The sequence below is a fragment of the Trichoplusia ni genome, chromosome 15 (assembly GCF_003590095.1).
Source record: "Trichoplusia ni isolate ovarian cell line Hi5 chromosome 15, tn1, whole genome shotgun sequence".
In the NCBI taxonomy this organism is placed as follows: Eukaryota; Metazoa; Arthropoda; class Insecta; order Lepidoptera; family Noctuidae; genus Trichoplusia; species Trichoplusia ni.
The window spans coordinates 1,346,667-1,362,066 of record NC_039492.1 but is presented as its reverse complement, the minus strand read 5'-3'; the positions used below and the strand labels follow the sequence as shown (position 1 = coordinate 1,362,066).

The window sequence follows — 15,400 nt, the reverse complement described above, 5'->3', positions numbered from 1 at the left end:
AAAAGTGAACGCTACATTAAAGTTTAGCACTACGATACGACACATTTGAACAATTTCAATGTTGACGTTTGTCACAGATCTGAGGATTGTCGGGTCGTATTTCTCGTATTCGTTTAACATCTGATATAATTTTACAAATTTAATTCATAATTTACAAAGTGTAGATCGGTGTGTAATAAAGTAAATAACGAAGGAAAAGTTTGTGTGGTGTACCTATCTAAGCGTGACTATTAAAATGTGAGTAAAACAGTCAAAAAGTATTTCTGTGTAAAAAGCAATGTTATGTGTTTATTTCTGCTGTGTGTTGCTCAATATTGCTATTTTAAGTGATGACAGGCCGCTAACGCTATCAAACGTGCTAGTTAACCAAACTGAAATCTAAATGTCTATATGATAACAAAAATAATAAAGTAAAACTTTTGACCTTTAATTAATTTACTGATAAATTGAGTTTGTTATCGTGTAATTAATGGTACCGCCCATTTTTTGGCTGTGAATTTTTAATTTCATATAAAAGTACTGAAGAGGTCATGCCCATGCACAAATGCGTTAAAAAGGGTATTGATTATCTTTAGTTGTGGGAGGAGTAATTGTAAACAACTTTCTCTTTGCTATACATCAATACATGGAAGTACCAGTTACTTTCTTTCCCATACCAGACCTTTACACATACAGCCAACATGTGAAGTTACATATTATTATTAATCAATATTTTTGTTAAATTGAGAATATTTGAGATAAGAACTGAAAAACCCACACAATAGAGTTCTATGAATTATGAATCAATTATGAATTTTATCAGGCTTATCTGCCGTGTATTGCTTACATGTCATGATTAGTGAGTTTTATCATTTTCCTATTTGTTTCACCAAACTGTGTTTTACAATTTGTATAAGTCCTACAATGAGTCTGCTTTAAAGAGGATTTAAGAGAAAAATAGGCACAAATGTTTTTAAACCCAAGTATTTAATTTTATTTTTACTGTTCTCAATGTTATATTTTTCCAGACATCAAAAGATAATTGATAAACCTGTAGAAAACGATCATTTTTTTTAAATTATCAAATTGTGGGTGGATTACTCAGCCATCTTTTTTAGTATATTTACAAAAGATTTAAACATCATCTTATCATTGTGATGATTAATAGAAGAATACATTTTTTTAATGTTATTAAACATTTTCTTTTTACATGATGCATAAAATAATTAAAAAATGTTTTATTTAAAATAATTATTTGTAAGATGGTGGCCTTGAGGGTGATTCTTTTTGTTAGATTAAGAAAAACACGAATACTTGTTTTCATTGTGTTTATTTCCTTGTATTTTATTGCATTTGAGTCATTATTTACCTCTTAATACTTGTGATGAAAAATCATCTTTTTTCAGTACAATTATATGACTAAAGACCTGCAGAATATCACACCTGTTGTAATACACACCTTCTGTCTATTACATAAATAACAATTTTATTATAATTATATGGTTCAGTATAGAAACTCCTTTGAAGGTCTATCCACCTACATACTCTGGTTGTGATGTCATTAATTATTCATACTCAGTATATAAATAATATATAAGTTAGTTACTTTAGTTCTAAGAAATGTTTTAATGAAAATTATTTCACTTTTCACTCTTTTTTCTTTAGTATGGTTTGCTTCAAGTACCACTAGATTCCACTGAATGCCATGCTTATAATTCTATATTATATAACATTTCCTTAGATAGCCGAGTCCACCAAACTCACTGTGTGACATGTCACAGTTCTGAATCCTCCATAGGACAAAAATTCGAGTGATCCACGATTCTGTCTTTGATGAAGATTGGACTTTAGTGCAAAAGCTATGTATAGGCATGAAATAAATAATGTTTTTTTAATTCTTTCCCAGATAAGCAAAAATGGCGGATGGAGGATTCCCTGGGCAACACACAACGACGACGACGGTGACGTCGAGCACGGCCGTCCAGACCAACATACGGTTTGACCCCTCTTACTTGAAGACTGTACCAGGGATATTAAAGGCCGTACAAGTTGTAAGTATCATAATCATTTTATAAATTTTATTATAAATATTGTTTCCTGCGTCTCAGTATATGAATTTTAGTGTAATGAGCTTAGTAATGTATGTGCGTAAATCCAATTATTTTGTTTTAAAACAATTTTTTCATTGTAAAGTTAATTTTGCTATTTAGTGAATTATTAAATGATGTAACGGTTTACTCACGCGTATTTATCGGGGTAGCCCGACTAGTTTCGGACCCAACCGGAGTCCTTAATCATGAGCAGACGCGGCGGGATCGCGAGTCGAACTCCGAAACTACTCGGGCTACCCCGATAAATACGCGTGAGTAAACCGTTACATCATTTAATAATGAATCAGTCTCACGATAGTTATTATAAAAATATTTAGTGAATGCTTATAATATATCTCTCTCTCAAAGGACTCTTGTTAGCATATATGGGCATGACCCATTGAGAGCCATTTGCTAACAAGAGTCTTTTTAAAACAGACAGTCTTTGCGGCAGTCTATCAGTCTAATGTGGGTATAAATTCGTAAAAGTATGTTAAGGTAAAATGCAATAAAATTAGTATACCAAGCAGGTGTGTAAAGAGCCGTGATTATTTTATTAGAAGACATGTTTAGAAACACGTCATAGGTCAAAGGTTGTCCTTAGAGGCGAATTTCAATGTTGAATTGTCGACAATGTCAACTTATCTTAGTGATCGGTGGACCGTCTCGTGACGTAAGGCTTTTTGGTAGGGTTGTCGCAAAATCTTGTTATAAGTAAAGCATATATTCGCGATCACTTTTGGTGTTATGAATAACCTGGCAGAAATATGAATTAGTCATGTTTGCATGAATTATCGTTACATGAAGTGGATATAATTCTATAAATATTCTAATATCGTCATTATTCGTCATTTATCAATTTTAAAATTCATACTGTACTGTATGTCGTTACAAAATTGACCTAATTAATGTGTAATACAACACGCCACCCTAGTTACGATACAAACGAAAAAATTAGGTTAACTGAAAGAGTTGACAACCCTGATCATGTTTCATGTTGATTAGCGCCTTGGGGGAGCCTTGCTAAAGGCGGCTAATTCTATTACTGTAATTGGTTGTGTAGTCCCCAACGACGATACTGTGTGGGTTAGCAGCTAGCCGGCCACCTGCCTAACAGATCGTTTAGTAATATAACGATATTTAAAGCTCGAATATCTTTATCTTGAAATCATAATTTTTCTTCTTAAAACCGTATAATAGATTTTTTTAGGTTCTATTGTTATGTGTATACTTGCTATTATGTTCATTGCTTACTTGACTTTATCGTAACAAAAAAAAAACGTATTTAATACAAGTTTTGTTTAAAAAAACATGCACTGATAGCCCAGCGGTGGAGGTAACGCCAAACCCACTGACCGCGACGTTTCGTGGGTTCGAACCCGCACAGGACAAGCGTTTATGTGTTCCGCGAACACTTGTACCGAGTCTGGGTGACTAGAATTTGTGAGACAAGGATTATATTCCTCATTGCGGGAGTCTTTTTTCATTGAGAAAAAAGTTTATTAAACGCTACAAACCTCTTACAACACAATTCAACGAATTTCCTATTATTAGATTGCAAAATAAAACTATTCTTATATGGAAGGAAATATCGCTCACTCGCAGGAACTTACCCGATTTAATATTCTTAAGTGACCTCCAATGGATATCAACTTTCTATAGGTTACACAGAAAGTTTGATAACAGGCACAACCTAGTTTAACCTATAAAACACCTGAGTTTGATTATCAAGGATAATTGTTGTAATCAGGATGTTCGGGAGATAAATGTTCGTATCAGACTAGACGCCACACGATAGCGGCGTTTTAGATCATTATAGAGACTCGTGACGTGTTTTGAGGAGAACATTCACCTACATGAGTAACATTATGTAAAATATTCGAAAAAAAAAACCTATAGGATTTAATCTCAGCATGTCCATTACTGGATTTAAGGCGGTGACTTTACTCGCTCTAAGCTCATTTTTGCATTTAATTTCACACATCAATAGAACGTTCACACACGTTAATCGAAGTCTAATCAACCCTTGCATGGTGAGCATAATGTTAGGAATAGGGTGGAGGGCTATGGGGGGGGGGCGGTGATCGCGATAGTCCGCGAAAGCTTTCCCGGTTTGTCACCGTCCATGGGGAACGGGGAATTATTCCGGTGCTTTAGGCCGGTGAGACTAGGAGACATCCCTTCGCCTTTTCCTGGGCGAAAGAAGTCCATAAGTTCTACTGGGTTTAAGAAGTTGGCTGATAGCGGTTGGCAACGCTTTCCAAAATGTTCTCGATGTACATATAAAAATTTGTCCCCAGCTCTTCAGTCTTCTCGGGTTCATCTGCATCCAGTGTTCATCATGGAGCTTCCTGGGCAAGAGCTCGTACTTCAGCTGGATATCGATGATAGCCTTCTGGTTCACCGGCATCCTGCTCGGCTTCTACCTGTTCCACATCTTGGAGAAGTTCTACAAGATCCCCTGGCTCAAGATCGAGTTTGTCTTCTGCGCGTTATGGACTTTCATGTACCTGTTGGCGTCTATTTTGGCGACCACTGTCCATGATAATCCTCATTCTGCAGCGGCGGTAAGTTGTTTGCAAATTAGTACTTTGTATTTCTCTGTTATAATTAAAGGTTCGGGATATTTGATAAGGCTGGTTTGGATAGGCCTGATCTCAGTAGTAGTAAAAAAGGTTTAGATGATGATTCATTAGCAACATTCTTTGTAGCTACATTATCGTAGTTATCTCAAAATTGTGACGTATTATTTTGGAAGATATTTTATTTTTTTGCAAAGAAACCATTTCTTCTATCAATCTGTTTCGCTTTGATTTGAATATCTGGCCTTTTAACCGTTATCAAGTTTTATATCGGCTTTGATAATGAATATTGGAATATGTCCAGTTCTTCGGTTTCGTGTCGACGCTGGCGTACGCGGTGGACGCGTACCTGAAGTGGTCGGCGGTGCGCGCGGGCGGGCTGGCGCAGGGCTCGCGCGTCGTGTCCAAGCAGACCACCTCCGTGGAGGCGCCGCCGCCGCGCGAGGGGTACTAGCTGCCCCCCCCCCCCACACCACACCCGGGGGTGCTGCTGTCGTAGACAGGGCACATTCCTACAAGCATTGACGATTATGAACGAGCTCAAATATTGTTTTAGATAAGTCGTAAGTTTCTAATCCATTAATTAGTATTCACTTATAAGACACGTGATTTATAAACAAATAATAAACTACAGGTTTAAAGTAAAATTGGTGAAGTCAGGAAGTGCCTGTCAAGGTTCAGCAAAAATTCAATTAATGAGCTTAGACTTGTCAGTTCAATGTTTGTCTTCGACGTTTGTAGTGATGTCACCTTTCTAGGGCTTTTACACTAGTCATAAGACCACCCCCATTAGTTACACTAAGAAATGCTAGATTTCGTAAAAAAAATATCTGTTAAAGCACTTATATTTGAGAATACAGGAACATGATGACACTTAATACACTTAGTTGTTCTCACGGTAAAATATTTGTGAGAAATATCTGCATATCCTAGGGCACAAAAACAATGTTGCATGTAAATAAAATCACTAAATGTTGCCAGTGTAATTATTATTTAAAATGAGGTAAGATCAATTTACTTGTATTATACTTTTATCTTTTTAACTATTTAAATTGATGGATTGTTTAATTCACTACTGTTAGTCGTTGATTTATAATTATTAATTAAATATTGTTTTATGTTCAATCTTACAATAAAATGTTTTTTTTTTTCTCTTAAATTGTTGTGCCATTGTTGGGCATAGTAATTAAAATGATCTACTAACAGTAGTGGTAATAACTTAAGCTCAATGAATTGCTCTTCTGGTCTATTGCTAGCTATTTAAGTATAATTTTTAGGTTAAGTTAAACTAAAATCATGTACTTACGACAAATGTTATTGACAGTATTTTTAGAGGCACTTATTAATCATACAAACGAACATTCACGTTTCTTTTACTTTGACTTCAAACGGCTTTAAAAATAAACGCAATCTTTTATCAACTGATAAATCATGTTTTGAAATATACACTGTTTTAGCTTTTTCGCATGTATTTACATTTGTTTGAGGATGAAATTAATAATACTTATTTAGATATAATGTAGTACGTCATATTCATTCTGTTTTGTCTAATATGGCCATACTTTAACAAATAAAGTGTCTTGATTTCCTATGGGGTACGAAAAAAGGTCATAGGAAGTCAAGGAAAAAGCCTAGTTTTTGGAACTCATAAAATAAATATGTATTTTCGCCATTTTTATTCAAAATAGCATGCCCTTTGTCCTCAAGTCTTTCTCATTCTTGACGGGTTATATTTTTCATAGTCAGTCAAAAACCTATTTTAACGTGCCACGTGCCTTAATATAATTCTCAAACAGTTTCTTTTATAGTAACTGGGTATAGGGAGCTAGCTATACTCCATTTGTTTAGGTACTTGGTGATTAACCTCTTTCATTGTTATAATCTGTTTATTGTTAACCAAAGAATCTATGTACCTATGATGATATCAAATCATATAACGACTAAATAACTAATATTGCATTTTTAATGTATTTATTTACTTCTACACTCTTGATGAAATTTTATTACAACTTTTAAATGTTTTCCTTTTGGTATAACGAAGTATTATCTTGAGGCTAAACCGTGTTGGCTTTTCAACACAAAATGAAATTAAAATTAGCCTTATAAACAGTGCCTTGCAAATAAAACATAAATATATAATGTTTATAAAAGAAACAATTGATTGCACTAACACAACGATGACATTAAAAATGAAATTAAGCTCGCTAAATATTCTAATTGCCAGTTCACTTATATTTGTTTTGTTAATTAACTTTATGTTAAATAATTTAGTTATAATGCTATAACCACCTGACTTCGAGTTCAGACTTTATTTTTAACTGATTCAGGAACATGTGTATACTAGTTGTTTATACATATACTGTTTTTTAATTAAAGGCTTTATAAGATTCTAATATATAATTGTTTAGTTGAAACATGAAAAGTCAATTTTATTTAATTAACTTTTTATCATTAACGTTCATATGTAAGTGTTATTTTAAGGTACTTAATTACCCTTGCTATTTTTTATTTTATAATTTGTTTATTTATTAGTGTAAGAGTATTGCTGTTATTCTTATTAACTTCGTTTGTTTTATATTACACTACTTTTGGTGCTGCTAAAGGACGAAAAAGAAAATAAAACATTGTTTTGTAATAGCTGAAAGGTTACTTGGTTTCCAAGCAACGATTGCTAGAATGAAAAAAAAAAACGTTTATACGTGTTAATGGAAAGATTCGTTCAAAATATACATGACAAGTTGAGAGCAGCTTATTTAATAACTAGCTGTTGCCCGCGACTTCGTCCCCGTGGGTAGAAAATATAAGTTATGATTTATACCTGCCCTGTTTTTTTCACATTTTCCATTGTATCTTTGCTCCTATTAGTCGCAGCGTGATGGTTTATAACCTAAAGCCTTCCTCGATGAATGATCTATTCAACACAAAAATAATTTTTCAATTTGGACCAGTAGTTCCTGAGATTAGCGCGTTCAAACAAACAAACGAACTCTTCAGCTTTATATATTAGTATAGAGTATAGATTGGGTTCTAAGTTTTACATTTGAAAATAATAATACAATATAACATTTTCTTCTACAATATTTCTTAAGATTTGTACACATGGATGGATATTTATTCTACCTCACCCCATTTGCTTTTTTACACAGTAATATTTAAGTATTTTTGTTTCGAACAATATCTCAGTCTACTAGTATAAGATACGAAAGATATTTTCTAACAATAAATAAGTATTATTTATAAACATGAACAATAACATTAAAAATGTATTTTCATATCTGTATTGTCCAATGAATTCATACACTTATATTTTAATTGTATTTACATTTTTATTTTATTTACAAAATGGTGCCTTACAAATAAATGTAATATATTTTATACGTATCTCTTACCATATTTAAATATTTTATGAGAACAGAATATAAATCATTAATATTATATTAATAGTATTCATTGTATTTTTTCTAACGAAATAATAGTGTATTTTTTTTATAAAGACAAATGAGCACTTTAAATACACAATAACACTCTCGCAGAGTTTAATACGGTTTTTATATACAACTTATTAAAATTTTATGACAAGAACCTTGACAGAATCCAAGGGTTTTAAAATGAGGGTCTATGTGTATATCAGTGCTTATTTTTTTAATGTATTACCTCTACCGTCTACTCTATGCACAAGGTATTACCGCACTGTTGATATCATGTCGATGTATTTGCCTTATTATTATTACTACTTAGCTGTTACTCATTGTATTTCGGAGTTTATATTAAAACGTATCAAATAAAAGTGTTAGTTATTATTGCTTTGTTTTATTTTTAACCCCCGACGCAAAAGCGACGGAGTGTTATAAGTTTGACGTGTGTGTGTGTATGTGTCTGTCGGTGGCATCGTAGCTGCCGAACGGGTGATCCGATTTTAATGCGGTTTTCTTGGTTTGAACGGTATATTAGTCGATTGTGTTCTTAGCTATGTTTGACGGAAATCGGTTCAGGTGTTCAAGGTCATCAGGTCGTTTGTTAGGTGTGATAGGAATGTTACACGCTCAGTTTACTTGCAAGCAAATATAGATCTGATATTTAAAACACTAATGTCTTCTGGAACCACTGAGCTGGTCTGATTTTAGGGCTCGAAGGTAGGAGACGGAACCCTGGTCTACCTTTTAGGAAACCCATCGAGTTTGGGCTTATTGAATTTGTCATGACTAGTTTTCTTCATGTTTCTAATTTGGGCCGGGGGTTTTTTATCTTCTATTTATTACATTGGGAACATATTTATAACAGTTTGTTGATGACTCGAAAAAAGATTTTGGACTCGTGGTATAAAGTGCTTATACGGTTAAGTGTAATCTCGTGAGCGAAAGCATATTTTGACTTGACTCAACTTTTGAAACTGCCATGCTCAAAAAGAGCAATGCATTTATTTTTCTAGCCCACTGCGTCCCAATGCTGGGTAAAGGCCTCCCCAAAACCATTCCACGCTTCTGTTTTGGGTCACAAGCAACCAGCCCAAGCGGTAAGCGTTTGAATCGTCCCACCACAGCTTCCTAGGCCGCCCTCGGCGACGCCGTCCGTCCGCTGGCTCCCATAGTGTGGAGACCTTTGTGGCGACGTAACCCGCCCAAGCCCATGTAGCCTGGCAACGTTTTTGTCGATATCGGCACATATTTATGCCGAAGCATTCGTGTAATACTAAACAATAAAGTAACTTTTTCCAGTATGTAAAAAAGCACTATAGGGAATGACTTATACAAAATTTTAGATAGATAGGTAAATATATTTATTTAAATGCGGTTCTATAAATAATTTATAATAGTAACATTGGTCGTACAATAAACTCTACAGCTTCAGGCGCTTGATCTCTTCCATTTTGAAGTCCGATCTGTAAAAAGAAATTATATTATAATGAAAAGTTAATAACTTTAAAACAATACGCTGGTACAAAGAATATTCAATAAAGGGTTGTGATTGCAGAGCTAGTTGGTAAGATTTTGAACAAAAATATTATAAGTACAGGATTATTTTTAAACGAGCAGGTAATTTTTAATAATTCGACTTTGAGAGCGAATAAAAACAATATGGAATATTTATAAACGTGGAATTCATAATCGATATTATGAAAATACACTTCAAAATGACCCTAATAGTTACGATCTAACGGACTCTATTTGGACGATGACCCCTTTTTTTTGTAAGGAGAATACTCATGGACACCCACTGCCTCGAGGAAATGGGTAGTGTCAGACTCTTACTGACTCAACGAAAACTGCTGCATGGTAAGGTGTTGCAATTCCTCATACACTGACGTCGGGCTTCCACCAGCCGACGTGTAAAGAGCGTCGGCCTCCTCGCCTCATATTGGGACCACATTCATAGCATCGAATGTGGTCCCCCGCCGTGGGTCCTATAATCGGACGACGGACACTCCCGTGCCGTCGCTCAGAACCTTAATAAGGGCGGGAGAGCGTGTTCATGCGCAGCTCTGCGCATGGCGGGCGCGCTGGGGTAGGTTTCCCGACCGCGCTCCGCCGCATCCTTCTGTGCCGGCAACTCAGCGATGCGACTCCACCTGGTCCCGCGCTCAGCATGCACGAGGTACCTGCGCGCCAGCACGTCCCGGGCCTCGGGCGCGGTGAGGCGGCGCGCGGCGGGCAGCGCGTCGCGCGCGTGCGCCGCCTGCTCCAGCGCCAGCAGCGCCGCCACCTGCGTGAGCCTGGCGCAGCGCTCCCGCGCCGCCCCCGCGCTGCTGCCCGCCCACGACGCCAGGCGGCGCGCGCGACGCTCCACGGCCAGCCCGCCCTCCTGCACCACGACCAACTCATATCATAAACGCAACACACAAGCCACCGCATGTACAGTCAAACGAAACATTTGTCTAACGGCTGTTACTGCGCACTGGTTGTGATCAGTGGTCCATTCCTAAAAATCAAAAGATTGTAGTATAAAATCATTTTAATCAAACATACCCGATCATATTTGTTGTGCAGTATAGCCGCCTCAGCTCGCGCAGCTATTTCAGCTAGGGCTGCCAGTAACAGCGTATCTACTGAACGAGATGATATATGCGCACGCGCAGTCTCTGTGAACTGTTCCAGTGCCTGTGGTAACGCGTCGGCATCGTCTTCCATGTCCTCTATAAAAAAAATTGACTTGTTTTCATATTGTCTATTCCAAAATTATGGTTATTTGAAAAACGATATTGTAACGCCGTATGTTCTTGTCATTCTTGACGTGCACTGAATGTATTCGCTTTTCATTACATATTATGTATGCGTACCGGTGTGCGGCGCGGGGTCCGCCAGGCAGGCGGCCCAGGCCAGCAGGCGCGGCTGCAGCGCGGCGGCCAGCGCGGCCAGCGCCAGGTCGTGCGCGGCGCGGAAGGCGGCGGCGGCGCCCGCCAGCCCGGCCGCGCACGAGGCCAGCTTGTCCCGCTCGGCGCCGCCGCGCGCCAGCCCGCCCGCCGCCGCCAGCGCCTCGCCCGCCAGGCGCTCCGACCACTCCGCGCCCGCCTCCGCCTCGTTCATGTGCGCCTGGACAATGGATCCATTTTCTTTTATATATTTTTCTGACAAATTGATAACTTAAACATCTTATAAATTGCTATGAAAGTAGATGAGTTAATAAATGCTCAAACTATCTAAAGATAGCCGATGCCTAAGAGGCGCGAAGGCGAAATCATAAATAAAACGAGTTAAGTAAAAAAAAATGCTGCCCATTGTAAATTAACATTATAAGTTTCCCGTCGACCATGCATGAGTAGTCACCAGATAGAGCATCCTCTGCGCGTCCAGGTCGCGGCTGAGCCTGGCGGCCAGGTCGGGCGCGGGGGGCGCGGGGCGGGGCGCGGGCAGCCGCAGCGGCTCGTGCGGCGGCGCGCGCAGCCAGCGCCGCAGCGCGCCGGCCGCGCCGCGCTCCAGCTGCGCGCTCACCTCGTTCAGGACCGCGCACGCGCCGTCCACGCTGCCCGACGACACCGCGCGTCTGCGACACATATATACTATGTTCAATCCAATCCCTAATACTAAATACCCTACTTTTTACTTTCGAACTTTTAAGGTATTAAAAAAAATTCAAAACAAACAAAAATATCGCTTTAAAACTAATAACACATAGTTTTCGTTTGGATGCTGAAATAGTATGAAAATAATTATAAACCTAAACGCAAAATAAAACACGTAGCTCACAGTCTCAAACGCTTTTGATAAGAAAAACCATTTTCAAGTATACTTTTTTACTGATTTTTATTTTTAGATCGGATATTTACACACGAACCTTATTACTTTCCTGGCTATGAAGAACACATCGTCGACGAGACTTGACGTAGTGACCCCGGCTTGTGGTGTTGCCAACTTCAAGGCTTTGTTTACACTCTCCTCCAGGAAATACCTAAAATTAATAACATTTCAGATTAATTTGTATGAACTCGTAAACGAGAAACTCTGATTTTTAAGATCTATAATGAATTTAATATATTTTCGTTATTCACCTTTCCAGAGCTAGATAATGTGCTAGTATATCCTGTGCAGTCCGCATGAGGTCGCACTCCGCTATGATCTTTTCAACTGCATCTATACAGACTTTCTTCTCAGCTTCTTTAACTCCGGCTGTGTCGGCCTGTCATACAATTGTGATTTTGAATGTTTAATGGAAGTTTTACTACAATTTGATAGTAATTCAGTGGATTAATTTTACTGTGTGTAGCCGGATTCAAGATACCATTTTTTTTAATTCAGATTTCCTCTCACATTTCTTTACTAAGTAATTGAAATTCTGTATTATTTTTGTGAACGAACCCTGAGTGATAGAACCAGAGGCTAAACTCATCACAGCACTTGAGAAGTGACATGATCTTAACGCATAACGATCAGATTTGCCCTATTGATGCGTCTTTTTAACTTGTGATCAGTATATCTGACCTCGGCCTTCCTCCTGACGAATGCGAAGTAGAGCCAGATCCTGGAGTGCGTGAGCGCCAGCTCGGCCAGTACGGGCTCCGCGCTCAGCGGGGAGCTGCCGGCGCGGGGCTCCGCCTCCAGGCGCCGGGTGATCACCATCTCATTGTACACGCGGCGGACGCCCGCACACACCTGACAATATGGGTATCATTAATACACTTTTTTGATTATGCAAAATATGCCAGTTTTAGATTTGATGTTAAACTTAAATGGGATTTGACATTGCTTGGTCTAGCATATTGAAAATTGCCACAACATTTACATAGCTCGACTTTTTGTACCAACCAGCTGATGAATGGCTTAAATATGTTGGCTGATAAAAAGCTACGACTATTTTTTTGTGTAAAATTTGTGAATGGACACAAGTAGTAGGTGAAGTAGAATAATTGAAGTACATACAGCGGGTTGTATGGCCCTGAGCGCGCGATGCAGCAGGCCGGGCGCGTGCGGCGCGGCGGCGCGGGCGGCGCGCTGCAGGCCGGCGCCCGCCGCCTCCACCACGCGCGTCACCGCGTCCGCGAACACGGCCGCGCCCGCCTCCGCGCCCGACACCACGCACGCGCGCCGGATGCCCGCCTCCGTCTGGGGACACCACTCATAACGTTATTTGCTGATAGCAGAATTTCTCGTCAATATCAAGTGGGAGAGCCGCACATGAACGCGCTCTCCCGCCCTAACTAAGGTTATGGTCCATGGCACGTCTGTCGTCCGATTATAGGACCCACGGCAGGGGGCCACATTCGGTGCAAAGGATGTGGTCCCCATATGAGGCTAAGAGGCCGACACTCTTTATACGTCGGCCTCCACACAACACGCGACAGTGAACTGCCGGCACCAATTTTTTTACAGGATTTTTAAACTACCAGAAAACTCAGCATTACTTGCAGTTTCAAATCAAGTTAAGTATAACATCCACTTACTTGTGTGGCAAGATACTTGGCTAATAAATCTACGCCTTCCTCTGCGCGACCTATCTGTGGGAACAGCTTAAATAGCCGCTCCACACTAGCCTCGTCTTCTTTGCGAGCTGCCTCTTCAAACCTGAGAAATAAGTAACATTATTGACTTCCTCTTAAAGCAAGTGCTAACAATACTACTGAATTATTTAGGAGGTATACAAAATTTCAGAAATGTTTTTAAATCTGTCAATTAATGAACTAATCCTAAAATATACTATACAATGGCAATAAGCACATACTTGCGTACAAGATGTTCGCGCAGAGTGTTAGCAGCGCGTGTCATGGCGTCCCTGGGGTCGGGAGCGCCGCGCGCCCTCGCCGCCGCTACAGAGCCCGGGTCCATGCTCAGGAAGCGGGACACGTGACCAGCACCTACAGATGGGTACACATTCTAAGATACCACTAAGAAATGATAAAGGAAAATATAGTGAAATAAAGTTAAGTTTTAATATTGAAACTAAGAATTGCTTAACCTCAGAGAAACTGCCATGATTGTATCCTTCTGTACATTGAAAATAAGGGGTGTTTGCAAAAAAGTGGTATATTTGGTGATGCCATTGCTGCCTTGGCACTTTTTTGGCCCAAGGATCTGTAATATCTAACAATGATTCTAAACGAAGTAGTATTCTAAAGGCAGTTTTTATGTAGGATTACTTAGTAGGTTATGTTAAACAATAATTTACCAGTTTCATAGTCATGTGCCTTGATTGCAGCTTCTACTCCAGCACTACACAGCTGCAAGTCTATGAGGTCATGAACACGACGTTGGCACTCAGCTACTCGAGACTGTAAGAGTAAATGGATAATGGTCTTATCGATTTCTGAGCCCCGAATGATAATTTGAGTAAATAGTAATGGGATTGGCACTCTTTAGTTTTGGTTTTTAACTGATGCAATCAGTGGATAATGTTAAAATTTGAGTAAACGGTTTGTGACTTACTCTGGCAAGGTCTAACTGTCGCACTTTAGCACTGACGTCCCTCGCAAGACCGGCAGTCTTGTCAACCATGTCGGCGGCGACCTGAGCATCTGCCTTCACTTCACCAAGCTTCGTATAAGCCTGGCTAGCAGTACGTAGCTTACCCTCTAGGCTACATGCCCGGGATAAGACTCCAGATAAGGCCTCATCCACTTCAGCCTGAAAAATGATACTTGTTAACAATTTAAACAAGTGCCACCGTCATCACCAAATTTTTATACAGCTTACCTCTTCCTTTTCAATCTCGTTGAGTGCTTTCTGTAACCCTTCGTCTGTAGACACATCGTACTTTTCTAAAAGAAGGCTTAACGACATTCTTCGCCTCCTGTATCAAATATTTTATTATTTACAAACAACCCGAAGAACTGCTCTGAAATCCGAAACGTCAACAGCCAAACGTCATTTTTTTTGTTGTCAGCTGAGGTACGATGTACGACGCTGTAAAAACCGTTTTCATTCTCAGGTCCATCTGTGTTAATTTTGTTTTATTATTTACTTAAAAATGATTTACTTCCTATTTTGCTAAATATTTCAATAGTAACCCATTTAAATCCTAAAATAAACGGCATATATATTACAACTAGCAACGAAAGTTGTTATGTTTGAGTCGAAGTTTTGTAATGTGGCAATTAAACACAGATCTTGACATTGCCTAAAAATACATTCAAAACCTTGAATAAATACTCTAACGCATGTTCCAAAATGTAAATCTCTTTATACAAAATATGAACAGCTTAAATTGTTTTAAGGTATAAAATTACTTTACACATTTACATGCATGATAAAAGTTTTTGTTGCTACATCTATCTCACAGAAGTTCATCCAAACATGATTTTTATTGAAGGCCGTTCAAGACCGT

The 15,400-nt window shown here is 38.7% G+C and overlaps 3 protein-coding genes across 3 annotated transcripts; 1 reads left to right on the top strand and 2 right to left on the bottom strand.

Moving 5' to 3' along the window:
* The first annotated feature begins 51 nt into the window (after positions 1-51).
* Positions 52-7,376, top strand: LOC113501477 (MARVEL domain-containing protein 1-like). The gene is made up of 4 exons (XM_026882638.1): positions 52-237; positions 1,886-2,030; positions 4,370-4,636; positions 4,956-7,376. The coding sequence occupies exons 2-4, from the start codon at positions 1,896-1,898 to the stop codon at positions 5,103-5,105; spliced, it is 552 nt and encodes a 183-aa protein (XP_026738439.1). The 5' UTR covers positions 52-237; positions 1,886-1,895; the 3' UTR covers positions 5,106-7,376.
* Positions 7,377-9,404: 2,028 nt separating this feature from the next.
* Positions 9,405-11,013, bottom strand: LOC113501476 (conserved oligomeric Golgi complex subunit 4-like). The gene is made up of 4 exons (XM_026882637.1): positions 10,926-11,013; positions 10,615-10,781; positions 10,248-10,450; positions 9,405-9,530 (listed from the first exon to the last, which is right to left on the bottom strand). The coding sequence occupies exons 2-4, from the start codon at positions 10,774-10,776 to the stop codon at positions 9,488-9,490; spliced, it is 408 nt and encodes a 135-aa protein (XP_026738438.1). The 5' UTR covers positions 10,777-10,781; positions 10,926-11,013; the 3' UTR covers positions 9,405-9,487.
* Positions 11,014-11,895: 882 nt separating this feature from the next.
* On the bottom strand, positions 11,896-14,856 carry LOC113501375 (conserved oligomeric Golgi complex subunit 4-like). The gene is made up of 9 exons (XM_026882508.1): positions 14,770-14,856; positions 14,503-14,700; positions 14,246-14,348; positions 13,802-13,934; positions 13,524-13,644; positions 13,003-13,185; positions 12,565-12,735; positions 12,135-12,262; positions 11,896-12,034 (listed from the first exon to the last, which is right to left on the bottom strand). Exons 1-9 carry the CDS (start codon positions 14,854-14,856, stop codon positions 11,896-11,898), a joined length of 1,263 nt encoding a protein of 420 aa, XP_026738309.1.
* Positions 14,857-15,400: the final 544 nt, after the last annotated feature.